Source organism: Protomyctophum parallelum (assembly GCF_964188405.1).
Source record: "Protomyctophum parallelum genome assembly, chromosome: 5".
In the NCBI taxonomy this organism is placed as follows: Eukaryota; Metazoa; Chordata; class Actinopteri; order Myctophiformes; family Myctophidae; genus Protomyctophum; species Protomyctophum parallelum.
The window spans coordinates 33,045,692-33,072,656 of NC_139702.1; the positions used below are offsets into that span (position 1 = coordinate 33,045,692).

The 26,965-nt window shown below is 41.7% G+C and overlaps 3 protein-coding genes across 4 annotated transcripts; 1 reads left to right on the plus strand and 2 right to left on the minus strand.

Annotated features, from left to right (window-relative positions):
* Positions 1-622: 622 nt before the first annotated feature.
* On the minus strand, positions 623-9,028 carry ltv1 (LTV1 ribosome biogenesis factor). The gene is made up of 11 exons (XM_083764576.1): positions 8,862-9,028; positions 7,399-7,530; positions 6,431-6,649; positions 6,156-6,249; positions 5,270-5,399; positions 3,872-4,076; positions 3,392-3,519; positions 1,752-1,885; positions 1,494-1,546; positions 1,157-1,357; positions 623-1,011 (listed from the first exon to the last, which is right to left on the minus strand). Exons 1-11 carry the CDS (start codon positions 8,862-8,864, stop codon positions 898-900), a joined length of 1,413 nt encoding a protein of 470 aa, XP_083620702.1. The 5' UTR covers positions 8,865-9,028; the 3' UTR covers positions 623-897.
* A 636-nt stretch (positions 9,029-9,664) lies between these two features.
* Positions 9,665-10,813, plus strand: LOC310858551 (large ribosomal subunit protein uL4B-like; the record flags this gene model as incomplete). The annotated part of the gene is made up of 1 exon (XM_083764715.1): positions 9,665-10,813. The coding sequence occupies exon 1, from the start codon at positions 9,704-9,706 to the stop codon at positions 10,811-10,813; it is 1,110 nt and encodes a 369-aa protein (XP_083620841.1). The 5' UTR covers positions 9,665-9,703.
* A 4,227-nt stretch (positions 10,814-15,040) lies between these two features.
* Positions 15,041-19,515, minus strand: LOC310858478 (G2/mitotic-specific cyclin-B2-like). 2 transcript variants are annotated; one of them, XM_083764601.1, is made up of 9 exons: positions 19,425-19,515; positions 18,708-18,821; positions 18,241-18,558; positions 17,991-18,119; positions 17,106-17,264; positions 16,771-17,016; positions 16,107-16,277; positions 15,853-15,957; positions 15,041-15,176 (listed from the first exon to the last, which is right to left on the minus strand). In XM_083764601.1, exons 1-9 carry the CDS (start codon positions 19,482-19,484, stop codon positions 15,072-15,074), a joined length of 1,407 nt encoding a protein of 468 aa, XP_083620727.1. In that variant the 5' UTR covers positions 19,485-19,515; the 3' UTR covers positions 15,041-15,071. The 2 variants fall into 2 exon arrangements, with proteins under 2 accessions (XP_083620727.1, XP_083620726.1); XM_083764600.1 differs by having other exon boundaries at positions 18,241-18,564.
* Between the last annotated feature and the right edge of the window lie 7,450 nt (positions 19,516-26,965).

Genomic DNA, 26,965 nt, shown 5'->3' on the forward strand with positions numbered 1-26,965 from the left:
TTTCCCCTCTTGAAAATGCCATGTCATGCAAGTTCTGAGGTAATTAAACCAAATCTTAGTACCAGTCAGCAAGTTCCTGGCATTGATAATTCATGCCAGTGTGATCAGTGCAGATTATTGATGACATGCAGGATTTAATACGCAACCGCTAGTCTCTCAAGACAGACTGTTGACTCACGAAGAGGCTGCTGTTTTCCCTGTTTTGCAGATGGGTTCCCAGATTTCCCAAGCGCATACAAGAATAAGAATATAAAAGATTTAAAAAACCAAACAGTATGCTGTCTTTCAAAATCTTGACGATTGCTTTCCTTGTAGTTTCATCTGATTTAAATAAAAGTTACGAGTGGTTTACAAGCCATTTACTAGGCCTAGGGTTTGAGCAACGGTTGCTTTTGCCCATAGACAGTGGTTGACAGCAGGCTTATAACCATAAATTTAGTACAATTTATGGATTTTCATTAGTCAAGGCAATGGGGACATGTTAAGCATTTATGAAGGGGGGGGGGGGATCATCCTGTGTATGAAATGGGTTGGAATCAAGAAAGAATTGACAGAGCAGGTCATGGAAAGAAATATGCTGAAATAAACAATCACAGCAAAATGATAAAGCGCTACAGGGACATAATAGTAAGATATATTTATTTTCATGATCTTCAATAAGAATTAAACTGTTTTGGATAGCACTTACATGTATATACTGTGATGACCATTTTGAAACTCACACAATCTTCTGTGATTGTGGTTATCAGAAAAATGGAACTCTGCGAGCACCTAATGAAGCACATCCCTTTAGTCCCGATCTTTGAGGTTCCAGTCTCTGCATGGATCATTCCATTAACAGAAGAAACAAAGTCATTCATTGTTAAGAAAAGCACTTCCAGCTTCTCATCCAGCCAGCTAGGAGAGCTTCAGGCCCTGAACGTTTGATCGCAGGTTACACATCTGTTTCTCTTGTCGGACTTTCTCCTCTTTGAATGCCACCTGGTTGGCTTTCTTCTCCGTTCTCCTCTCCTGTTGAGACAATATGGCAATTTATGTCATGTTTTTAATGTAAAGTGCTCCTATATTCAAATATGACTTATGTCCCCGATTAGACCTAAATCTGTCCTCTCAAGTCAGAAATGTCACTCCTCAATATCTTTGCTCAAACACACACCTTGCGCTCTTCTTTGATGGCCTGTTTCCTGGCTCTCTTGTCGTCCTTACTCTCCTCCTTGTTGCGTGGCTGGGTGCAAACGCGCGGAAGGTCCAAGTCATTGATCCGCTCCATGCGCTCAGCCTGCTTGGCAGTCAGGCCTCTGGTGGGTAAGACATCCAGGGGAATGCCCGTTCTGTTGGATACTCGGATGGGCTTAAGCTGTGGCATGAACACACAGCAGAGGCAGGGCTCATTTTAAAATTTGTGGCCTGAAAGCCGAGAAGCTGGCATAACAGATGCACATAGAAAGCAACTCCAACATGAAGACAGAAAAAGCACAATACTCATGACATACCTTTGGTGGATCTTGAATGATTTTGGGTCGGTTGTATATGTTTGAATATGTACCTAGGAAAGAATTAAATATGATGAAAGCAAAATTACTTTGAGCAAAACCTGTTCCTGATTTCGCCCAGTAATGATGGAGTATAAAAACCGCCTCTTTGACAACTCTCGACATCAGAAAAAACACTGATGCAATATTCTGAATTTCTACAGCAAAAAACATTTAGTAGACAGGTGCCCTGAGGAATGTTGGTAAATTCCCACTCACTGATGATGGTTTCACAGTCCCACTTCTCTGTTGGCTCTTCAATGACCAATGTCTCCTGTTCCTCTTCTTCATCTTCCTCGTCCTCGTTCACCACGGGAAGTCCTCTAGGTCCCAGGTCATCAGGCCGCTGGAAGCTAAAGCACAGACATCATCTCCATCAATTACTTATTATTCACTGTTCAAAACTACAGGCTCCATTCCCCAGAAGGCTGTGTAATCGTATCAGTTTTACTTCATTGTTCACACATCCTATAGAGGGACAGAGTCGAGATAAAGCATACTTTTCAGGCAACCTTTTTAGACACAAGATTTGGTTTTGAACTGGCGAGATCTACGACTACCAAACATATTAAAGCCATCAAATACCAATGGAACTTGTTACCATTCCATTCCAGTGATGTTGGTACAACTACATGCTGCTGGTTGCTATTCTCAAAGAGGCCACAAGGTGAACAGAATGTAAACAGATGACCATCTGTTTATTGGGACTGATTGATAGTCTTCAATTCATCTTCATGTGAGAAAACAAAGACATGTGTGCACAAATGGAACACAAATCTTCATGGCAACATCCATTATATCCTTCATATTCAGTATTTTCCTGCAAAGTATTGCTATCGAGTAATGCAATGACAGTGGCGACTGGCGAAACAGGGAAATCAGAGCTTTGTGCACCTCCATGGCCCTCCATGACTTGGACAAAGTTCACCGTTATGGAAACAAGGCTATTATGAAGAAGGAAGGAACCTTATCACCTGTGTGTTGTTTCAGTGGCAAAACAGTGAGAAACACCTCTTGTGTACACACAAGGAGAATGAAATAGTGTCTGCCTTCATTTAAACTACCTGCTTTTTATATTGCTGGTTAAGATTTCAGTTCCTTCCACTTTCTCTCATTTCACTGTCTGTCAGTTGGGAAGGTATTGTTAAATGATTTGTGGTTCGTCAGAAAGTGTCTTTCCAATTCCCTTTTTTTTGCCATTGCTGTGCAGTTGGACATTTGTTGGGGTTTACATTCAAATGTACACGAAAAAGATGGTCAGCCAAACCTGATGCACCGTGGTGGTATGGTTTTAAAATCAGTGCTGCTTAGCACAATCATTCCCAGGATTCATTCAAAATAGGAGCTCTGGGGTTCCCGGAAAGACATGGCCGCTTTTACTCTGAACCCCCGCCCCCCCCTAAGCTTGCTAGCTTACCTTGCTCTCGTTTTCATTTATACGATAAATAATCCAAAGCGTTCATATTTTGAAGGAGAGGCGGACGAGAAGTCACAAATGAAGCGCTTAGTATATCCATCAGATCAAAAACACGGAGAGCGCCCTGGATTGGGAGAGACGAGGCATTCTTTCTGCAGCTAAGTGAACGGGACGCTAATATGAACGAAGAGCGCATTGAGGATGTGCATCCGTTGATTAGATTCCCTATGACGTTTCCAGATATCCTACAGATGGAATGTGTTATGGGTTGGTTTAAACACTGCGGTTACAAGTGGGTGCAGGTTCAAAAAACCTTTCTACATCGATTACGCTTTGAATATCCCAATTTTACGGAAGTAGAGCCACAGTTATCCATATTATTAACGGCCAAATCTAAATGTTTTTTCAAACAATAAAATTATAAATGATCACATGAACTCACTCTAGCTCTTTCTGTGTGAAGTAGTCCTTGATGATCTCGTCTAAGCGCATGCTGTCCGGGTTGATGTAGCCTTCCAGTTCAGCATTGTCCAGCGCTCCAATCTCATCATCATCAAACTGCTCATAAAACTGTGACAACACAAACACATTGGTTTAGAGTAGAGTCCGGCCAGTAACAGATTTCTTTAGTAAGATGCTGATCCAAATTTCAGAGAGTGGTAATGAATGGATGTTATACAGAATTTATGAGATTGACACTTCCACTTCTTCCATTTCCACTTATAATAATAATAAACCCTTAAACCACATGAACATTGTGCTTTTCCGAGCTTGGCCAAATACGGGAAAATTCTGAAACAAGCGGTGAAAATGTCAGAGTAGATTTAGTGTAGGAGAGGATAAAGACCTCTATGGGAATGCAGTCAACAACATATATACTGTAGGCCAGGGTTTAAGTGATTAGATGCTGAGCTGAAGTCACCTTTTCGAAGCGGTCGTCCAGCAGTGTGAGCTGCTCGTTCCTCCTCATGACAGAGGAGGACATGGAGTACTCTGTGAAGCGACTCTTGGTCTCCTCGTCCATGAACATGTGCTCTCTGCCAAGCCCTTCCTCATCCCCCGACAGAGCCCCCTCCGAGCCGAAGTCACCCTCCTCATCCGTGTCCTCCCACTCATTGTCATCCCCTCTGCAAATCATTATACACACGGTTGGGAGATGTTATGAACCAGGTCTGTCGTGGAATATCTATTATCAAGGTCGCCCAGGATGGAGATTAATCACAGGACAGAACATTAATGATATATATCATAACAGAGCGCACCGCTCCACAGGCTGGGAGGCGTCGATGGAGCAACATTCAATGTCCTTTCCAGTTGGAACATCATCCAAAGTGGACCCCTCCATGTTAGTGGATGAGAGGAAAAATAACTGAATAACTGTTGATCTAAATCAATCTGTCCAATTCTAACCAAAGATTAGGACGGCCATCGCTTGTCACGTTAGAAGTAGCCTGAGCTAACATGTTAGGTTTCTGGTCTAGAGGGGCAGGTCGCGGCTCAGATTTGCGCACGCCCTGATTGGATCTCATCGATCTGTCCGTCACCCCGGCCCCTCCTCTCCCCCCTAGTGCAGCGCTACGTCACATCATTTGGAGCGACGCCCACCCGGAAGGGTTGACTCCCACTTTTAGACCAGAGCGGCCAATGCGTTCCTCCAGGCTTTCAATTTTTGCACCAACAAAAATGAAAGCCTGGTACCGAGGCTACGTTAGAAGTAATCGTACTTCCCGTTGTTGTCGATCCCCTCGGGGGTGTTTTGGCTACGTCTAGCTACTTCATGCCACTTCCAAAATGGCGCGGAGCAACCTTGAAATAGGCACTAAAGGGAAAAAAATTGCTGGGAGTCCTGATTTTATGGTTACAAATACCCCCGGGCGTTCTAGGTGTTAACCACGTGAACTAAACCCCAGCATCCCTATTCTGGGTATTTCTTAACAGCTGAATAATGGGCAAAAATACACATTTCCCCCGCTACACCAAATCCCTCCCCCGAAAATAGTCGATCTACAAGCTCAGAGCACGTAGTGATGCATTGTGAACTTGAAGATCTGCAACTTTCGCCGAATGTTCGCCCCCCAGAATAGGGACAATAGGGTTCACGTGGTTAGTAACAAACGACTAGAGTAAGGGGGAAACCTGCAATGCTAGCTCTAATGCTGCCAGGTGCCCATAGCTAAGGACAGCCCAACTGAGAAACCATTCTGAACACAGGTTAAAAATACTACAGCAAATTTTTATCTTCACAGAAGATGTAGTTAGTGGATTCTCTTGACACAGGCAGGTTGTTCAATGGGCGTAATGGCAAAAAAATGGTTCTTACTCCTTCAAAGCCTCATTTACATCATTGGCCTTGATGATGAAGTCATCGTCCAGTACGTTGTCTGGGTCATCATAGTCAAAGTCCTCATCGAGACCTGCTACGATGTCAGGGTCCATGTCCAATCTGGGCCCTACGAAGACATACATGGACGGGGTGGGTGTTAACACTTCCTGAACAAACAAACAAACGACAATGTTTGTTTGTCATTTCGCTGAAACCTCTTATATCCATATTCTAATTTTTTGTGGGTTTTTTTCTTAGATTAATGCTTCATGTGATTATACTACTACAGCGTCACACAAAAGTATAAAAAGTAGCAGATCCATAAGCTTTTGAGCGTTTTGAGCTTGTACATTAGATCTGCTACTTTTGATATTTTTTAATTGGAATCTGAAAAGTAAGTTTCCACTATTGAGAGAGACATTGACAATCAAGATTAATCACAACTCAAAAGGGAAAATGTCACAGCTTATGCCCCAGAAAAATAACTCCAAATTGGAGTTATCACAATTACACAAAGTTTACCAACAAACACTCTTGATTTCACAGCCAAATTCTTAATCTTTGCGTAATTCTCCTTTATATGACTTGAACCCTATACCCTAAAAATATCAGATATACAAGTTCATAGCACGTCACTTTGTGCAAATCTTTGAATGTCATATTTTAAAGCGAACATTTTTTACTAAAATCTTTGCATCTGGGAGTCCCTGGAACTAAATATTTCGAGATGGGGGAGTTGGCGGCCAATTGCATATCATTTTGGGGGTCCTTGACATGAAAAGGTTTGAGCCCCACTGATATAGCAACATAGGTTTTTCAGAAAATTGTTAGACACTTGTAGAATCGGCCTCAGGCTAGAGTATCTAGAGGGTTCGCTGCTTACCTGAAATGGGAGCAGCTTTGTTCAGAAGTCCCACAGCCTCTTCAAACTCTGAAGCAAACACTGACGAAGGGAGGTTCAGAGTATGTACCGGTACCTGTTTGTTACAAAACACAATAAAAATCAGTAAAAGAAAAAAAAAAACAACAAGCTAATGCGCCTCATCACAATACTGATTTCGTACCTTTATTCGGCAGAGGCACTGCTATCATTGTCTGCATAATCAACAGTCATTTAAGCAAATGCTAATAAGTTAACCAATAGTCTCCAGAACATACAGAGATGGCCTGGTCCATTTCCCCCTCTTCTTCTTCTTCCTCCTCCTCCTCTTCTCCTTCATCTCGGAGGTCAACGAGCTTCGTGTCCAGGTGAGAGGGATAGGTTGGCACCAGCTCGGAGGGTCTGGAGGGCTCCTTCAGGTGCTGCAGGTAGTTGTAATCATCGTCAAAGAACACCCCGAATTCCCTCTGCTGCTCGTTTCGCTTCTCTGCCTCCACCTGGGAAATTCAGGAAAATCACACGTCACACAATATCACCAAGTTTTCTGAAAACCTTTAAATTATTATTATTTTATATATATATATATATATATATATATATATATAAATCTCAAAAAAGAGAAAAAACTTCCAAGGAAGGGACTGCACACTACAGGGAACAGAGACGGACAACTTACTGCATCAAACGTATTATTATCTCCTTAACATTTTGCCGTTAACATTTCAGAATTAAGACTAATGAAGTATTCAATTAATCAATCTGACACTGCCTTTCAGCCTGTCAGCTGTGGTCAAATGTCATTGGACCTGTCAGCTGTGGTCAAATGTCTTTTGACCACAGCTGACAGGCTGAAAGGCAGTGTCAGATTGATTAATTGATGGAAGTAGTAAACAAACAGGAGAATGGCGCACACCAGTATTGGTGAGGGGCGGCGGTGGCTCAGTGGTAGAGTGACTGAGTGGTAACCGCAAGGTTGCCAGTTCGAACCCGGGCTCACCCAGAGTTAGTGTGTCGAAGTGTCCTTGAGCAAGACACTGAATTGCTCCTGGTGTGAATGGGTGAATGTAATGCACAATCTATGTAAAGCGCCTTGGATAAAGGCACTATATAAATGCACCATTTAGGTACTGCTGGCCTTGGAAAATAGTTTATTTATCTTCAAATGGGTGGGCTTTTGAGACTTTTAAGTGGGCCTGATTCAGAAAAGGTTACTTGGGAACTACTGCAGTAGGCCAAATCTTCTCACCGGATTGGTATGCAGGAGGACATGCTGGGGTGCGGTCTCGTCTGCAACCAGCGGATCCCTCTGACTCCTGTGGACCAGATTGAAGTTCACCGCATTCTTCTTGTCTATGAAGGACCTCTTCTTTTTGAAAGGCTGGAGGAAGAGACCATGACCATGGATCAGGACTGTTGCATTATGACAGCATCATAATGTGGTAGTAAAATGACATGCATTGATTGATACTCCATTTTGGATGGGATGAAATTAGAAAACACATTTACTAAATGATATATTATTGCATTAGTATGTATTATGCCATTGTGATTATTTTTATGACGATTGAAATTTCAAACACAATATGAATTATAAATATTATATAAATAAATAATCATATCTCCTAAAACACAGCGATATAGATAAGTAGCGTACTGCTTATCATAGCACAAGGAAATGTCTGATTTATGTACGATGCTATTGGCATGGCATGGATACAGGCTATGTGGGCAATAGGAGCATCTGGGCACCTTGATGTCAAATTGCAATTGGCTATTTTGCCCAAAAAGTTAAAAATGTGTCTAATGTAAAATAAAAAATATTCATGATGTGAACATGCACAGTACATCATTGTGAATCTTAGTTTTATCCGTCAACATATTTCTTATGCCCCAAATTGTAGCAATTGTAGAACAAATATCTGATCCTAAGCATGTATGTATACTGTATGTATACATACATTATCATTATTATTTACATTTTTCAATTTAACACCGAGGTGCCCACTCACCCATAGCTAGAAAACCTGTAACCTATGTCCATTGTCCAGGCAAATCTGAAGGCTAATCTTTCCCTGTGATAAAATGACCACCAACGTAATCAAAAAAGTCAACCAAAGAACAAGATTCCTACAGGATCTCCTCACTGGTCAACAAAAATAGCCTGGCTAATAAGTCAGACCGAAATTGCCTGCCGCGACAGTGGTGTGATATTAGTCTGGCTTATTTTCGCAAGGCTACAACAAAAACACCTTGAAGACCGCAACAGGAGCCCTCGTACTAGGTCGTTTCTTCGACTATGCATGCAGCTCCTGGTACCACAGCACCTAGGCTCCAGACTTCCCAAAGCATACTGGTCAGGCTACTACTTGGCCTCACTCCCCGAACCCACCTCACCCCTGCGTGCCCAATTTGATTCAGAAAAGGTAGCAGCGCATAGCCTTAGCCCATACGTTCCCTCAGTCCCTACAGCATTAGCTTTAGATCAAGAGTACGACTGTATTTTATCGATGTTGACATAAAATACTAAATACATCTACGAGAGTCATGGTCTAAGGCTAGAGCAGGCTGCCAGGCAGTCAGTTGGTGATGTCAGTTTGTTAAAGATCTTCTCTAGTCAGAAAACAAGCTACTGTATGTACTGTATGTTAGCTATCGTTGGCTAGTTGATTAGGTCTTTAAAAGGCGCACGCAACAACAAAGTACACTTACCATAGTTTAACGAGATTGCTGATGGCTTTGTTGGATGTTATCAATAAAGAACCTCGTCGCGACACAAACTATTAGCTGCTGTAAACCTGAAAAATGATTTAAATGTAGAATTTGTCAATGTTTATAATCAACATTGGGCTGATCTTCACCACGCTGAAAGACCACCATTCCCGGAAGGAACCATTTCTGGAAATACCGTAGGGTTGTTGTGTACTTCAACAAAAAATAAACCTTTTCAACTTGTTCGGGCGTCGGCGGCGAGTATCCTGAAGATTCTCTTTTATATATTTACTACTACGGCTGCTTTTAAATCGTTTGCATTATATCTTTATATTAAGTAATGACGCAGATGACTCCAATGTCTCCTCCAGTCAATATTGTTGGTATAGTCCAGAAGACGACAGCAATCGAACGCGTAATGATGACGTGGTAAAGTGGTTTGCATAGTTGATTCCCATCCTATCATCTTTTAGAATTAGAATTTATATCATTAGATCATACTTCAAATTGAAATATACTATAGGCCTATGGAATATATGTTTTTGGCCTATGCTTTATATTTCCCCTTCCAAAGTAATTAGATTTTAGATTGAGGGCCAAAGAATCAAGCTTAGTACTCCAGGTCAAAACGGTACCTCAATGTGTCTCACATGGCATCAGGCTCAAATATGGGCATATATGATATGACATCAGGGATATCCATATATGGGCATGAAAAGGGACAATGACTGACAGATGTGTTGACAAATGTGTTATGCCTAGGCCTACTGTGTTACTGTCACTGTAGCCGTCATAGTGTGAGGAGCGTGGTTCCCGGCGAGCCGTAAAATAACTTACCCAAAATGGCTTGTGCCAGACCGATGATCTCGGTTTATTCCGAGAAAGGAGAAACTTCAGGCAAGAATGTTCTCATGCCAGCGGTGTTCAAAGCTCCAATTCGCCCTGACATCGTGAATTTTGTGCACACTAACATGCGCAAAAATAACCGTCAGCCCTATGCTGTCAGTGAGCTGGCAGGTCACCAGACCAGTGCTGAGTCCTGGGGTACAGGAAGAGCTGTGGCCCGTATTCCTCGTGTGAGGGGTGGCGGAACCCACCGTTCTGGCCAGGGAGCCTTTGGAAATATGTGTCGCGGAGGCCGCATGTTTGCCCCCACTAAGACATGGCGTCGTTGGCACCGCAGGATCAACACAACCCAGAAGCGCTACGCCATCTGCTCTGCTCTGGCAGCCTCTGCCCTGCCTGCCCTGGTGATGGCCAAGGGACACCGCATTGAAGAGATCCCTGAGGTCCCACTGGTGGTTGATGACAAAGTTGAAGGGTACAAGAAGACCAAGGATGCAGTGCTGCTGCTTAAAAAGCTGAAGGCCTGGAATGACATCAAGAGGGTGTACGCCTCCCAGCGAATGCGTGCCGGTAAGGGTAAAATGAGGAATCGCAGGAGAGTCCAGCGTAGAGGACCATGCATCATCTACAACCAAGATGCCGGTGTCACCAAAGCATTCAGAAATATCCCTGGGATCAACCTTCAGAATGTGAACAAACTGAACCTCCTGAGGCTCGCACCTGGTGGACATGTGGGCCGCTTCTGCATCTGGACAGAAAGTGCTTTCCGTAAACTAGATGAGCTGTATGGAACTGGGCGCAAAGCTGCCTCCCTGAAGGAGGATTACAATCTCCCCATGCATAAGATGACCAACACTGACCTGAGCAGGATTCTGAAGAGTGAGGAGATCCAGAAAGCACTTTGCGCACCAAATAAGAAGATTGTCCGCAGAATTCTGAAGAAGAACCCTCTGAAGAATGCAAGAATCATGTGGAAACTGAACCCCTATGCCAAGACAGCCAGGCGCTGTGCCATTCTCCAGCACGACCCTACTATCAAGGCCAAGATGCTGAAGCCCAAGAAGAAACCAGCCAAAAAGTCAGCTGCTGCATCTTTCAAAGCATAAATTCAAAGCATACATTGGATCATAAAGACTGTTGGGTTCAATACTGGCTTTAAAAAAAAAGGTGTAGGAGGCGCACCATTATGATGGTGCTATATTATTGGTTAGGTTGGCATATTAGTTTTGAACACTTGGTGGCGGGCTTTAGATTTGACAGCACATAGAGGGTCACTCAGGTGAACTTGAAAGACAAAATCACTGGTTTGAACCAACAATGTGTGCATTCAATGATTTCATGCAAAGTGTACGATGCTGGCTATTTAAAAATGAAGGGTTTATCAGGGCATTTGAGAGTGCAATTGAGAAAAAGACAAATAGATGATGACTTTTTGGAGCAATATACAAGAAGGCATCCAAAAGACCTGGTTCAAAGTCATCTGCCTCCATCACAGGGCTACCAGAGAGAAAAGCAGCTGCTCAAAGAGCATTTTGGAAACGAACATAAGATTATTTGCCCAACATATGCAAATTAGCATCCGGCAGTTTCTAAATGCTGGGGACCCATACTCAACAAGATAAAAACCTTAGGGTACTCATGTCTGGGCTCACATTCTGCAAGTCGACTATATCCCGAGTTTATTTATGCAAGTATTTATTGTCTGCTGAGGTGACAGATCGGCTAATAAATATCTTTGGGAACTCAACGGACAACATTTGGACTTTGTTTATTTGAGCACACTCCCTGAACAGCCTCCCTAGCCGTCAGTGTTCAAGCATAGCGCTTGGACACTACAATCCATATAGGCAAGCAATTCAGGATGGTGGTGCAACTGAAACTCATGGTATTTCAAATTGGGCTTAAGTGGTTTCACAATGTAGGCCTACCTTTACTTTCCAAAAAATGAAGTTGAGTCAACTCAGTGAAAATATAATTTCTTTGAAATGCGTGTACCCTAGTGGAGTGAGTAAAGTATTTAAAAAAAAAAAACACCAGTGTGAAGTGAGGGGCGCCAATATAGTCTCTCATGGTGATTAGGTGATGTAAAACAAACGGTGCAAACATTAAACGCCATTAACAATAAAGAAATGTTCCCTCCATTGTCAATGCGTTTACAAAAACATTAAACCTGTGTATAGGAGGCTAGTGCCCTTCAAAAACCCCAAATAGTCAAGTATAGGCCTAGCAGATGACCACCCTAATCCTTGAAATGTGCTGCTCATATTCATATAAATTGGCTGCCTTATAATTCAATTATATTCTTAAATGTAGCTGACCACTCGGTTAAGGAGTCACATCAAAGCTGCCCCCACTGTTTTAAAGCATCCTCAAAACAGACTTCTGACTTGCAGTCCCCACCTAATTCAAATCCCCCTCACCCTTTAATGATTTTATTTGCTTAGTTTGAGTGGTGCAACCATAGGGTGCAGCCACTCCAATGCCCAGCTATGTCCGTCCCTCCCCGTCTGTGGAACCAACAGGTGACAGTGGCATTGTTGAGCTTCACACTGGGCACAGGTGCATGAGAGGAAGCTGAGGTTTTTTGCACACTTACTTCAGACAGGTCTGATTTTTGAGAGCCCTCCTATAGATGGCTGTTTGTTTTTCAACTAGGTTTAAGAAAAATCTAATGTTTGTTTTGAGGACTACAAACATTAGCATTGCTTAAACAAACATTAAATGTTTTCATAATAATGTCATAAATCAGTTCCAGATGTACGATGATAAGCTCACCCTTCACACAAGTGTGATTTTTACACATTTAAGTAGTCATTTTCTTCATCAGGACTTGACGAAGACCTGTTGTGGGTCGAAACGTTCATTTAAAATAAACTAATCTGGGAGCTGTAGTGTAGAAGTGTGCAGTCCTCATTACTTTCCCCATTACACCTAGTGCCACAACTTTCTTTTAAACATTACCATAGTACTGAAAGGAGATTATACCAATTAAGAGTCAGACACACAATTCTCATGGTTCAAACTGATCAAACTGATTTATTAATGAATATTTACAACACATATAATTCATAGATATTTACAAAATGTACATGACTTACCAGTTTGCTATTGACAACACATATAATTCATAGATATTTACATGAGACTTTTGTCGAGTTGCAGGCATCTGAACTGCATCACTTAAATTTTGAGTACTCACCCCATTTAAAAAAAAAAAAAAAAAAAAAAAAAAAGTATGGCAGATGCATAGTTTCCAGGCTAGTCTGATTCAACTTCAGGGATTGCCAAGCAGGGGCACAGCTAGGCTCCTCACTGTAGATGACTGCAGCTCAGAAAGGCGAGTGACAGTCATCAGGTTGCTCCCCGAGTACTTCATCTTGATGGCCTTGTGGAGAGGGAAAACTAGCATTAGAATTACATTAATGTATTTATTACATGAACTGAGATCAGATTCTAAAAGTCTTCTACATCCTGACAGTTTTCTGAAAAGGCTATGTTTCTATGTCAGTCGTTCTTCGATTTTTCAAAAATAGCAGAACTACAAGCTCGTAGAGCGCCACGAGCTTGTAGATCTGCTATTTTTCAATAGCTAAAGCATAACATTGTTATGTTACATGAGTGCCTTCGTTTGCCAACTCACCTGGAAATTTGTATTCCCCTCGTTGACGACATTCTTAGCAATGTGCTGCATTATCGGTTTCAGGTGAGCATCATAGGTTGTGCAATGCTGCTCTGTAGGAGTCTGCAACACATGAAAAACAGACTCCGATTGCTCCACGGTACACTTTGACTCATCCATAATTACAATTTATTTATATAAAAAGAATAGCTTTATAACATTTTAGGTTAAATAAATTGGAAATCTATTTTTTGTGATCAGATTTGAACCATATTCCTATACAGGTGGATTAAAAAGTCTTTCAAATCAGTTTTCTAAATTTGTTTCAGTCTGAACACTGACAATTTCACAACCACGACGAATCGGCGATCATGGTAAACAGAACAGACGATACAAAAACTTGTCAAATAGTGACATGTAAATCTGCCATTTTGTCAATGTCGGTCTCAAAGAACAGAATTGAGAAACAACTCTGATTTGCCTGCAGTCTGGACAAAGCCTTGGTGCAGAGGGTCAAGTCTGATCACTACACCTTGTAGGTTAGTGAAACAATGAGGAACAATGACTCACGCTTGCCTTGGATGCTCTCCTGAGGAAGTGCAAGGGCAGTGGGCACCCCAGCTCAAAATTGAGTCACCTTAGCATCAGCCGCTCCATCCGTCTAATCTGAGTGGATGTGTACTGTGTAGGTGTTGTCTGTAATGTCAGCCAACTCCTGGATCCTAAGGGCGTCCATTTGTCTCGTCTCCTCATACTTTGAGGCCAGCAGCATGGCAGTGACACCAACAAGCTGGAGATTAGTTGGTGAAACTTGCTGAACCTGAAATAAATCAAAACTGCTCATTAAAAAAAAGACACTAGAGCAGATTAAATGGCATGTGTGCTGTTATCTTGTAGCCCTTCAAATACCCGGGTCGGACAGCCTGCTTTACCTGTACAAACAAAACACATTACATTGCTGCAAGACACCATGTCACATTATAGGCCTATCACAATCATTACATAATCACCTGATCGGCATTGCCCAATAGTCATAATTGCTTTAATGTTTACACAATGGGTTGCACAGATTTTTTTAATGTTTTAGATTCTTTGCATATCCAATGCAATGTTGTTTACAAAGCCTAAAAGCCAAATAGAAATTAAATGTTTATGTTCAATAGAAAAAACAATTGTCAAGTAAAATGTCATGACTGCGACAACAACCTTAGTCTCATCATGTAGTAAAAAAAACATGCCTCTGGCATCACATACCTCTAGATCCATAAGATATGCATATATGTCTTTCACATATTCAGAACGTAGGAGGTGGGGCATCTCCGAGTCTCCAGCATCAATGTCCTCTATGGTCGTTTTGGTTAAAGGTATGGCTGCGCCAGTCCTCTGAGGAGAAAAAAAAAGTCAAAACCCATCATTGTACAATAATTTATATAAAAAACAGAAACAGTCAATCATCCGTTTGAAAAAATAAAAGCAACATAAAAACAAAGTTTTCATGTAAAAAAAAAAGACATGTAACCGGCGGGTCATCGATCAGACCAACGTCTGCGCCCCGTTGCCGCGGTACCCAGGCTTTAATTATTTGCCATTTACAACACATAATTCATAGATATTTACATGAGACTTCTGTCGAGTTGCAGGCATCTGAACTGCATCACTTTAATTTTGAGTACTCACCCCATAAATAAATAAAAAATAAAAAAAGTATGGCAGATGTCTGGTTTCCAGGCTAGTCCGATTCAACTTCAGCCAAGCAGGGGCGCAGCTAGGCTCCTCACCGTTGATGACTGCAACTCAGAAAGGCGAGTGACATTCATCAGGTTGCTCCCCGAGTACTTCATCTTGATGGCCTTGTGGAGAGGGAAAACTAGCATTAGAATTACATTAATGTTCTGTCCATGTCCTGACAATGACAAATTGACAAACTATAGTTACTGTGGGCAGGGTTTGAATGACCACAATGACCCTTGCAACTAAAACAAATCATTAAAACATGAATAAATCCCCAAAAAGATTTATTGGAATATTTGATTATTATGACTCATGCATAATTACAATTAATTGTATCCATTTCATGAAAGATTTTAATTATCTAAAAACTAAGCCAAAGAATCAAGGATTGTTCTCTGCTGAATTAGGAATGTTCTGCGCGGAATCAAGACTTTTTCTCTGGATTCCTGTGGGGAATTATACTAACACTAACCCTAGTTGAGAGGGACTCATGTTGTAATGTATTCCAACATCCCCTTCTAACTCTACATTATACTAACCCTAGTGGAGAATATACATTTTATTTTAGTAATATTAATCTATGTGAACATCCCCATCTTACTGCATTATATTCCAATTTACAATTAAGGCATTTAGCAGATGCTCCTTGTCCAGAGCAACTTAAAGTAAACACAGACATCACATGCGGAAAGCTAGTGTCCGAGTGTCTCAGTAATCTAGGATCATAGGTAAAGTAAACCAAGCATCAGTGTGAACATGATGCTTGAACATGAGAGCCTTCGTTTGCCAACTCACCTGGAAATTTGTATTCCCCTCGTTGACGACATTCTTAGCAATGTGCTGCATTATCGGTTTCAGGTGAGCTTCATCATAGGTTGTGCAATGCTGCTCTGTAGGAGTCTGCAACACATGAAAAACAATCAATAAGATCATCATATGTGGTGCAATACGGCTCTATAGTAGTCTGCAACACATGGAAAAACAACTTTAATCAAAGGACAAAGTGTCTGTAATGAGCCAACATTATACATTTATTCTATTCAACTCACCCATGGCAGGCCACCCAGCAGCAGCTGGGAGAGGCACAGTGAAGCAGCAGCGATCTCAGACGGCCGGTAGTGAACCATGTCGTAATCTAGGAGCGTCAACTCCATGAGATACTTGGCCAGCATGTGTCTCTCCACGATTAGACATGGGTTCTCAGATTGCTCCACGGTACACTAGAGGGAAAAAAACAAAAAACACACATTAAAAAAAAACCTGCTTTCATACAATACTCTGCTACATCATGCATTCTTTTTTCATTCAGACCATGTTCTTGTTGCTTTATAAAGTAACTCTGAACAGCATAATGTTTATTGGAATATTTGATTAATTAAAATGTATTTATATAAAAAGAATAGCTTTATAACATTTTAGGTTAAATAAATTGGAAATCAAATTTTTGTGATCAGATTTGAACCATATTCCTATACAAGTGGATTGAAAAGTCTTTCAATTTTCAAATCAGTTTTCTAAATTTGTTTCAGTCTGAACACAATTTCACAACCACGGCGAATCGGCGATCATGGTAAACAGAACAGACTATGCAAAAGCTTGTCAAATAGTGACAACTCTGATTTGCCTGCAGTCTGGACAAAGCCTTGGTGCAGAGGGTCAAGTCTGATCACTACACCTTGTATGTTAGTGAAACAATGAGGAACAATGACTCACGCTTGCAGCCTTGGATGCTCTCCTGAGGAAGTGCAAGGGCAGTGGGCGCCCCAGCTCAAAGTTGAGACACCTTAGCATCAGCCGCTCCATCTGTCTAATCTGAGTGGTTGTGTAGGTGTTGTCTGTAATGTCAGCCAACTCCTGGATCCTAAGGGCGTCCATTTGTCTCGTCTCTTCATACTTTGAGGCCAGCAGCATGGCAGTGACACCAACAAGCTGGAGATTAGTTGGTGAAACTTGCTGAACCTGAAATACATCAAAACAGCTCATTAAAAAAAAAAAGACACTAGAGCAGATTAAATGGCAAACAAATTAAATTAGTAAATTGCCCTTACTTGCAGAAAACGATCCAAGAGGGCAACTGTGAGATAGAGTGTATCCTGCTGCAGCTGGTAACTGGAATGAAGCTGGATCAGCCAGTCGATTAAGACAGCTCGCATGTGTGCTGTTATCTTGTAGCCCTTCAAGTACCCGGGTCGGACAGCCTGCTTTACCTGTACAGACAAAACACATTACATTGCTGCAAGACACCATGTCACATTATAGGCCTATCAGGCATTGCCTAATAGTCATAATTGCTTTCATGTTCATACCAGGGGGGCAGTCAGACAGATATTTTGTGAAGCCTGAAACTCCTGAAAGTTCATATAATGGCCTGTTGTGGCGCCGTCACTGGACCCAAAAAAAAACCCATAGCCCCATAGAAGTCCATGTATTTGGGCCCAACTTCACCTAGACTGTGTTACAATAAACATAGTCATGAATACTTTCTGCTTCCAGTCACTAGTTTAAAGTCTCATTTCTAATGTCATAATATTCTTTTTGGAAAATTATGGTCCCATTTATAAAATAAGTGACCATAAAGTTGCGTATGTTCTGAGGGGCGTGGCTACCGTTACAGTCTATGATCGGGAGTCCCCACCCACTCTGGGCAGCCAATGGCCAGCTGGGCTTAAACGGATCTAGAAAGAGGGAACGCTTTGTCCATATTTTTTACAGTCTATGGTTCATAGTTCATATACAATGGGTTGCACATATTTTTAAAGGTTTTAGATTATTTGCATATCCAATGCAATTTTGTTTACAAGGCCTAAAAGCCAAATAGAAATTAAATGTTTATGTTCAATAGAAAAAACAATTGTCAAGTAAAATGTCATGACTGCGACAACAACCTTAGTCTCATCATGTAGTAAAAAAAACATGCCTCTGGCATCACATACCTCTAGATCCATAAGATATGCATATATGTCTTTCACATATTCAGAACGTAGGAGGTGGGGCATCTCCGAGTCTCCTGCATCAATGTCCTCTATGGTCGTTTTGGTTGAAGGTATGGCTGCGCAAGTCCTCTGAGGAGAAAAAAAAAAGTCAAACCCCATCCTTGTACAATAATTTATATAAAAAAAACAATATACAAATATACGATAGCGATGATATGCAATTCTACAGTGCAGACTAGCAAAAACGTACTCTGGACTCTAGGATGGATGCTCTCCACACCTTCCTATTCCTCATCAGGAGCTCTGCAGTGTTCACAGCTCTGCTGTCACGCTGCAGTGTGTCTACATAGGTGATGTGCTCGTCTCCCCATCCAACTGTGCCTCGTGCGACTCTGTTGGCCATCACTTTCAGGTGCCTAGCACAGTGCCCAGCCATCCTCGTCATTCTCTCCCTGAGCTTGACAGCGACTCCCGGGAGGCATTTGTAGACGTCCACGTTTCGGATGTGGTCCACCCATGGTAAACCAGGGATCATCTGCAGCGTTCTTGTGTAGACACTATCCAGGGCCTTGACCTGAGTGTACAGAGGGAACCTTCTATTAGAGGTATGACTCACTAAATTTGTCATTTTAAATGAACACAAGTGATTTCACAGTGTAAAAACAAGTAGCAAACTGTCTGTGGAATTGTAAAGGTTGATATTTAAAAATATATTACCTTCGTGTTAAGCACCTTGTTGGCACGGTCTCCAAGAGCAGCTCTCTTTGGACCAGGTTCATGCACGTTGACATTCCCCATGTGTACACGGTTCTCCTTCTCCACGTTCATCCACTGTTCAGGAACATTAAAAAAACAGTCAATCATCCGGTTGAAAAAATAAAAGCAACGTAAAACAAAGTTATCATGTTAAAAAAAAAGACATGTAACCGGCGGGTCATCGATCAGACCAACGTCTGCGCCCCGTTGCCGCGGTAACCCGGCTTTAATTTTCGTTCGCATTCGGCTATGCGCCCCATAACGGGCGAGTGACGGTTATGTTTCATCATTCTACGATATCGTCAGAATCGAAAAGAACTCTACAAGTCTACAAGAGTCTAAATCTTAGGCTCTCTCATCTACATGTCGCTTGCCGACCAGAACAGAGATTGATTAATTAACAGTTTGCAGAATTACAGTAGGCCTACATTTAAAGTACAATTCAATACAAGTTATACAACAACTGTTAAATGTGAGTGGACGACACCATAAAGCATTACACGTGTTTACAATAGGGCCCACCATTTTCAATTCATCAAAACAATGAGTCAAAACAGAAAAGTGTCGTTACACCGTTGGCAAGTTTGCGGTTACACGTCGCTTACCGACCGGAATATTAAAGCAGACAACGCGTCGTGTTAGATCGTAACATGTCTGGGCAACGTGTAGTTTACTCACCGTACTGCGGAAATTCTCCTCGGACACAACGAACATTGAATGAAAAACAGCGTTTTCCATTTTGTAGTCTCAACAATTAACAACTAACAAGAACTAACTAACAAAAATAACACTAGCAAGCTGATAAATGATAGCAGATAGCTGATATGATATATCCAACGCTGCGGCGTTGAACCAGATGCTCGCTGTTGAAAACTAAAACACTGACTGAAGAAAGAGTTCTGCGGCTTCTCTATTTAAACGTTCACCCACGCCTCCTCTGATTGGCCAACCTGCCGCGAAAGGACGCCGCTCATTGGTTGACGCGCGAAGCTCCGCCTCCCCCCCCCGTCAGTGGAAGTTCAAAATCAAGAAAACTAGCTTTCTTACTAAATGCGGAAGTGCATGTACCCTTTGAGCTCTTTTATATACTTTACTCTTAGAGTATAAGACTTTACTGCATATTTCACAAGAATATAACACGAGAGTCAAATGTGTTGGCAACTTGGCCATAGATATGTTAATATTACCTGGACCTCTGCTAATTTGTTTACTTAAGATGGCTGTCTTGGCTGAGTGGTTATATAAGGTCACTTGTCATTTCGCACATGCTAATGTATAACTATTTATGTTGAGAATACGAGTGACAATATAATAACAAAATAAAGCCTATCTGACTGCAGCACTGCCCCACACACACACACACACACACACACACACACACACACACACACACACACACACACACACACACACACACACACTTTTATATCATTAGGCCTGGCTATATTTGCTGTATATGTGCGTGTGTAGAGTACAATTTAAACTGTAAGATTGGTTATTGTCACGGACAGAAGTGATTATTTTCTTTTCCATGTCACGGACAGTGCATGATGCGTGCGTTGGGAGTGCAGTCTTAATTAGCAACTTTGTACAGCCATGAGACTGCCTTTGAACAGTGTCACCAAACGAAAATTACACTTTGGTAAAGGTTTGGGTAGGGGGAGCCTCTTGTTAGGATTATGTAACTCCAATTACATATTCAGTTGCTCTGTTGATTAAAACATGGAAATATTATATCCATCAACTTAATTTGATTGGGAAACAGGTCAGTCTTCTCTAAAACACTAACTAATGCAAAGTGGATTATTTTAATGAAAATTAAGATATCTCACCATTTGAAATGCATCATGGCGAGGTAACTACAGTACATATAACCCAAACCTCTGCCAAAGTGTAATCGATATGTCGATATAACATTGTAGACATTCACATAATGCTTAACAATATTCTGTTTAATTTCCAGGTGAAATCCTCTACCCAACAAACGGACTACCTGTCGGACTCTGAAGATGAGGTAATTTTTTGTAACCATATATTTTCAAATACATGATCATGCTCTATATTAAATATGAATATGGAGATAAATATTAAATAATGGTTAACAATATTCTGTATTTTTTCCAGGTGAATTTCCCCCACCCCCCACACAGACTATACACGCTAAAGATGGGTTATGGCAATGGCTCTCTGGAAAGACTCAATTGAAGAGAACCCATCCAAGGTCTACATCAGAGGTGTAGAACTGAACTTGGGGCGAGGGTCAAAAGGTCACTTGATGGGGGCCACAACCAGTTGCGGACGCACGCTCGATATCTCAGTCAGTCACTGCTAGAATATTATATATTATATATTATATATTCTACTGTAATTAATAAACAATGCAATAAGGATCCCCAACAAAACATTTGAAAGTAAAACATTTCAATTTGAAGTAAAGACATTACTTGTCTACCTGTTATACATCTGCCTCATACATAATACCTATATCTGCTAATATGCAAAATATCTGCAGTTTCTGTTCAGTCATGTGTGGCTTTTGTTCTTATGTTTCAGGTGTTGATCACCTGAGAGCTATTACCATGTCAGCACAATATCTGCAGTTTCTGTTCAGTAATGTGTGGCTTTTGTTCTTATGTTTCAGGTGTTGATCACCTGAGAGCTATTACCATGTCAGCACAATATATGCAGTTTCTGTTCAGTAATGTGTGGCTTTTGTTCTTATGTTTCAGGTGTTGATCACCTGAGAGCTATTACCATGTCAGCACAATATATGCAGTTTCTGTTCAGTAATGTGTGGCTTTTGTTATGTGTCAGCTGTTGATCACTTGTCAGCAAACATTTACATCTGCATTACATATGCCGGCCTACTTTCAGCAAATCAAACTCAGACAATCAACTCAGTTTTGTGTTTTTATTGAAGTGAAAAATAATGACACTCAATGCTTCATGCATGCATAATCAATTAAAAAGTAAGGAAAAAAACCCAAACTGAAAAAGTTCAGCTCAAAACATACAAAAAAATGTTTTACTTCATGCCTGAAATATTCAAAAAATAATGACACTCAATGCTTCATGCATGCATATTGCATAATCAATTAAAAAGTAAGGGAAAAAACCCAAACAGAAAAAGTTCAGCTCAAAAAATACAAAGAATTGTATTACTTCATGCCTGACACCTGGGTTCTCTTTGCTTTAACCAACTTGTCAACATCAGGGACCAGCTTCTGAGTAGTTGAAACTTTCATAATGTAATGTAATTGTCTCCACCAGGCCGAAGGCATGTGGGGAGAGTATGTTTTGCACTCCGTCCGTCCGCGTGTCCGTCCGTCCGTCCGTCCGTCCGTGTGTGTGTCCGTCCGTGTGTCCGTGAACAGCTAATCTCGGCCACCGTTAACCCGGTCGATGCCATATTTTGCACACACACTCCCTGGATGCCAACCATGAACCTCTGCCCCAAACTTTCCAGAACGGCCTGTTATAGCGCCACCAGGAGGCCGCTTTGTGCAAAACAAGTTTTTGCACAGTACACCTACAGATTTTGTCCAAACATCACGCAAATTGGTACACAGTCTCTCTAGAGCCATTCAACGAAACGGGTCTTTCAGATTTATCAGACTCCATCCTGATTGGTTAAGATTGGCTTCCAAAGTTCACAGGAGTGCTCAGTTTCAAACAAAATGCTGCAAATCATGAACACATCGCGTGATTTCCGTGAAATTGTGCACCCACATTCCCACTAGGCCGAGGACGAAATGCCACATGAACAATTTCAACTCAGCCTCAAGGTGGCGCTATAACTGGCCGAAAAGTGTTTTTACCTCTAACTGCACGGATCTGTGGATAACCTGGTGGAGACCTGTGCCCGGAAGGGCACTTTTTCTAGTTTAGATGTCTGTTTGTCAACTGTGAGCGCAGTTTGGATTTATTGAGATTCATCACAGAGAAAGCCTGCTCACAGAGATATGTTGTGCCAAACATACTGAGGATCTTTGAGGCAAACATTTGAAATGCAGGATATTGCGGTCCCAGTTTTGTATAGAACTCTCCACAGTGCTTTTCCTAAATTATATTGTCAATGCTTCATCATGCTGCATATCAATTAGTTCCATCTGGAGTTGACCATTCTGGTCCATCTCAATAACTGATTCAACATCGGTCTGAAATGGGTATCTGAATACAGAGAATTCTGCCTTTAGCTGAGCAAAGATCTGAAAACGATTCTGAAACTCACTTGCCAGCTGTGAGAGTTTGTCCATGTATATTGTGCATGTTGCCATTAGCTCCTTTCTTTTGTGCAGTTACAGGTGCAGTTACATACTTCAACGTGAGGAAATTAAACAGGACGTTTTGTGACAGTTGATTCTGCCACACTTTTGGCAGAAATGCTGCGTTGATATTCAGTAACAAGCTTGTTGCGGCCTTGCATGTTAACATTCAGCGTGTTTAGATGGTGTGTTATATCCACCAAAAATGCCAGATCATGAACCCAGTCTGGGTCATCCAACTGCACAAGTGGTTTCCCTTTATCCTTCATGAATTGTCCGATTTCGACACTTAACTGAAAAAAACGTTTCAGCACAGCTCCTCTGCTCAGCCATCGTACCTCTGTGTGGTAGGGCAGGCCATGTCCGATATCGTTATCAGACAAAGGAGCGTCAAACTGCCGATGGTTGAGCCCCCCCTTGATCTAATGAAATTCACAGTTTGGATTACAACTTCCATGACGTTGTCCATTTCAGGCTCTTGCTACACAGCGCCTCTTGGTGTATAATACAATGAAAATTCCAGAATTGTTGGTCTGGAATCAGAGCGTGGATTTTTTCTCGTAGTTTCACGACAACACCTGCCTTTTTTCCAATCATTGATGGTGCTCCGTCTGTTGCAATGCTCACAGCGCGACTCCAGTCGACCTCAGTCTGTCCAGTGCAGCGACCAGGCTGTTGAACACGTGAGTCGCTGTTGTAGTGTCTGTCATAGCGACCAACTCCACAAATTCCTCTGTGACGGTCAAATATGCATCAACACCACGAATAAATATTGCCAACTGAGCGACATCCGTCACGTCAGTGCTCTCATCAATTGCAAGAGAGAAGGCAATAAATGACTTGACTTTGTCCTTTAGTTGACTGTGCAAATCTTCTGCAATGTCTCCAATTCTGTCTGCAATTCCTTGACAAACTGACGTTAGCAAACAACTGTCGCCTCTCGGGTGTCAGCTGTTCAACGGCGGTCAGCAAGCACTCTCTGATAAATTCCCCAGCCGAATACGGCATTATATTCTTAATGACACAATTCTGTAAATAGTTAGAAACAAACCAAACCCTTTAGTATTGAATATAGGCATTCATGTAAATAAATGTCCTTTGATTTCAACTGTGTCTTTGGTTTTTATAAAAACCATTAAATCTACCTTTGTGGAGGCTGACATAATATTGATGTTGTTTAATATCAATATTAACTTCTAATAACATCTAACATCTAATCAGGCATTTTTATTATTTTAGATTAGACAAATTTGGCACCCAAATACAAACACATAATATGAGAAAATTAATTAGACAGATGCACAGGAAGGCAAGATACTTTTCTACAGTTTAGTCTACTATCATCACAACTAAGGGCGCTTTCACACCGGACATGTTTGGTTCGTTTAAAACGAACCATGGTCCGCTTACCCCTTTGGTTCGGTTGGTGTGAACGTGCATACGAACTCTGGTGCGGATCAAAGAAACGAACCATGGTCCGCTAAAAAAGGCCGGACTCGGTTCGCTTCCAAACGAACCACGGTGCGCTTCGTTACTGGTGTGAATGCATTCGGACTTTATAGAGGACCAAATACAGGACGATAGGCAAAATAGCCGTCGGGCGTCGGCAGTTGTGAGGCTGCATTAATAATTATAGTTATAAAAGCATGTCTTTTTTTTACGGGGATCGGGGATCATATGACAGCTGACAGTCTGATTTTAATAGTAGACGCATACAGTATATATGTCGAGGCGCAGCGCAGCATACGAGGTTCACATGCGCAAAATGTACAAGTTATCGACATGGAATGGTGTACGGTATGGCACACGATGTAAGCTTGTAGATCTGTTTATTTTAAGCATGCACCGGCGGCCGGCCGCCGCCACGCAAAGTTATGACAAAGCATGCGAATCTGCGATGCATGAGTCTTCATGCGAGTTTCTCTTTCAACTCGTGTCCCCTCCTTTTTTTGTGTGTGTGTGTGTGTGTGTGTGTGTGTGTGTGTGTGTGTGTGTGTGTGTGTGTGTGTGTGTGTGTGTGGGCGCGTGGGCGCGCACGCACATGAGGGGACTGGGGGAGAGACCCATATATTTATATGGGAGAGACGCAGAGACAGAGAAATATTTAAAATCATCCATGTCGCGCAGGCCGCAGGTATCGAGAAAAAGCCAATGTTAAATAAGCTATACACAGGTGGTCCCAAATGATTAATTGATTACATCACTATAGCAAAAGACGCAAAACTAGGTCAACTCAATTAGCTGCAGCGGAGCTGTTCTGACTTGAAGCTCAATAACCAACTGACCAAACCATAAGATGACATGGAAATGCCCGCCGCGGCGCCGATTTGATGCGCAGAAATAACATTATCTAATCGGGTGAAGGTGCATGGAAGAATTAAAAGTCCTTTTTATCGGGGATACCTTGTTGTAGGCTATAGACCGATTCCGTACCGGTTTCATGGTCGCAGCCTACGTATTTCCTGTAGGCGGACTCGACGTAGCTGCGGGGGTAAAACCCTCACCAGGCGCATCTCTTCCACTACAGTGAACGGCAGAGTGACTGATGTTAGTTTGCCTCAAACTTTACTCCTTTACCTGCTTTTTTACTAACACTAACATTACAAAGATGCCCAGAACATCGAGATGAACCTGTGTAGTTTATGGCTGCTCCAACAGTAGTGGCAACATAACAAATAAAATAAAACGGAATGTCTAATATCCACCGCGATGGCTGAGACCAGAGCCATTGAGTAATGGTTGAGACAAAGCAGTGAAGAATCCTGCAAGATACATAATTTCAGTCTTACCCAATACCCAATCTTTCTGTTTTATGAACACAAGGCTGCTGTATTTTATACCTCATACTAAGCATTTAAAGTATGAGGTATAAAGTACAGCAGCCTTGTGTTAATAAAACATAAATATTTGGTATTGGGTAAGACTGGCGTTATGTATCTTTCACTGCTTTGTCTCAACCATTACTCAATGGCTCTGGTCTCCGCCATCGCGGTGGATATTAGACATCCCGTTTTTATTTTATTTTTATGTTGCCACTACTGTTGGAGCAGCCATAAACTACAAAGGTTCATCTCGATGTTCTGGGCATCTTTGTAATGTTAGTGTTAGTAAAAAATCAGGTAAAGGAGTAAAGTTTGAGGCAAACTAACATCAGTCACTCTGCCGTTCACTGTAGTGGAAGAGGTGCGCCTGGTGAGGGTTTTGCTCCCGCAGCTATGTCGAGTCCGCCTACAGGAAATACGTAGGCTGCGACCATGAAACCGGTACGGAATCGGTCTATACGTCTCCGTGAATTTATGCATCAGCATTCAGCAGCAAGCACATTATTGTTCAAACACCTGCTCCTCTGTTCATCTGTTGCTCTTATTTGGCTAATAAAATAATTAATAAGAATGAATGCAATAGCAAGTTGTTGCTGCCTGTCATGTTGCTGTTCTCTTCTCTCTCTGTGTGACTGAAGGTTGCCCCAAAAATTGTAGACAGTGATTTCCCCTCATGTTCTTTTCCCCCTCACTATTTGGTTCGCTTAACATGTCCACGTGTCATTTGTTTACATATTTGGTGCGCTTTACAAAGTCCAGTGTGAACACCAAACGGACCAAAATCTAAATGCAAATATTTGGTCCTTGGTCCTTGATCCGGACCTTCTAAGCGAACTTTGGGTGTGAAAGCGCCCTAAGATGCTGTCCCTCAGGTTCCAGTGGAAATTGAAGCAGTTTGCAGAGCAATACATTTTGTACATACATTAGATAGCAAACCTCCCAAGGTTATTAAGAGTTGAGCGTTTTATCAGACGACAATTACTTTAGTTTGGAGGCTGTTCGTTCAAAACCAGCTTGCTGATATGACTGAACCTTACTTTCCTTATCCATGTTTGGCTTAGGTGAGTTTGATGACATTGATGTGCTGTTAAAGTTAAATTACACTTGGGTGGAGTGTGGGTTGTGTAGTCAC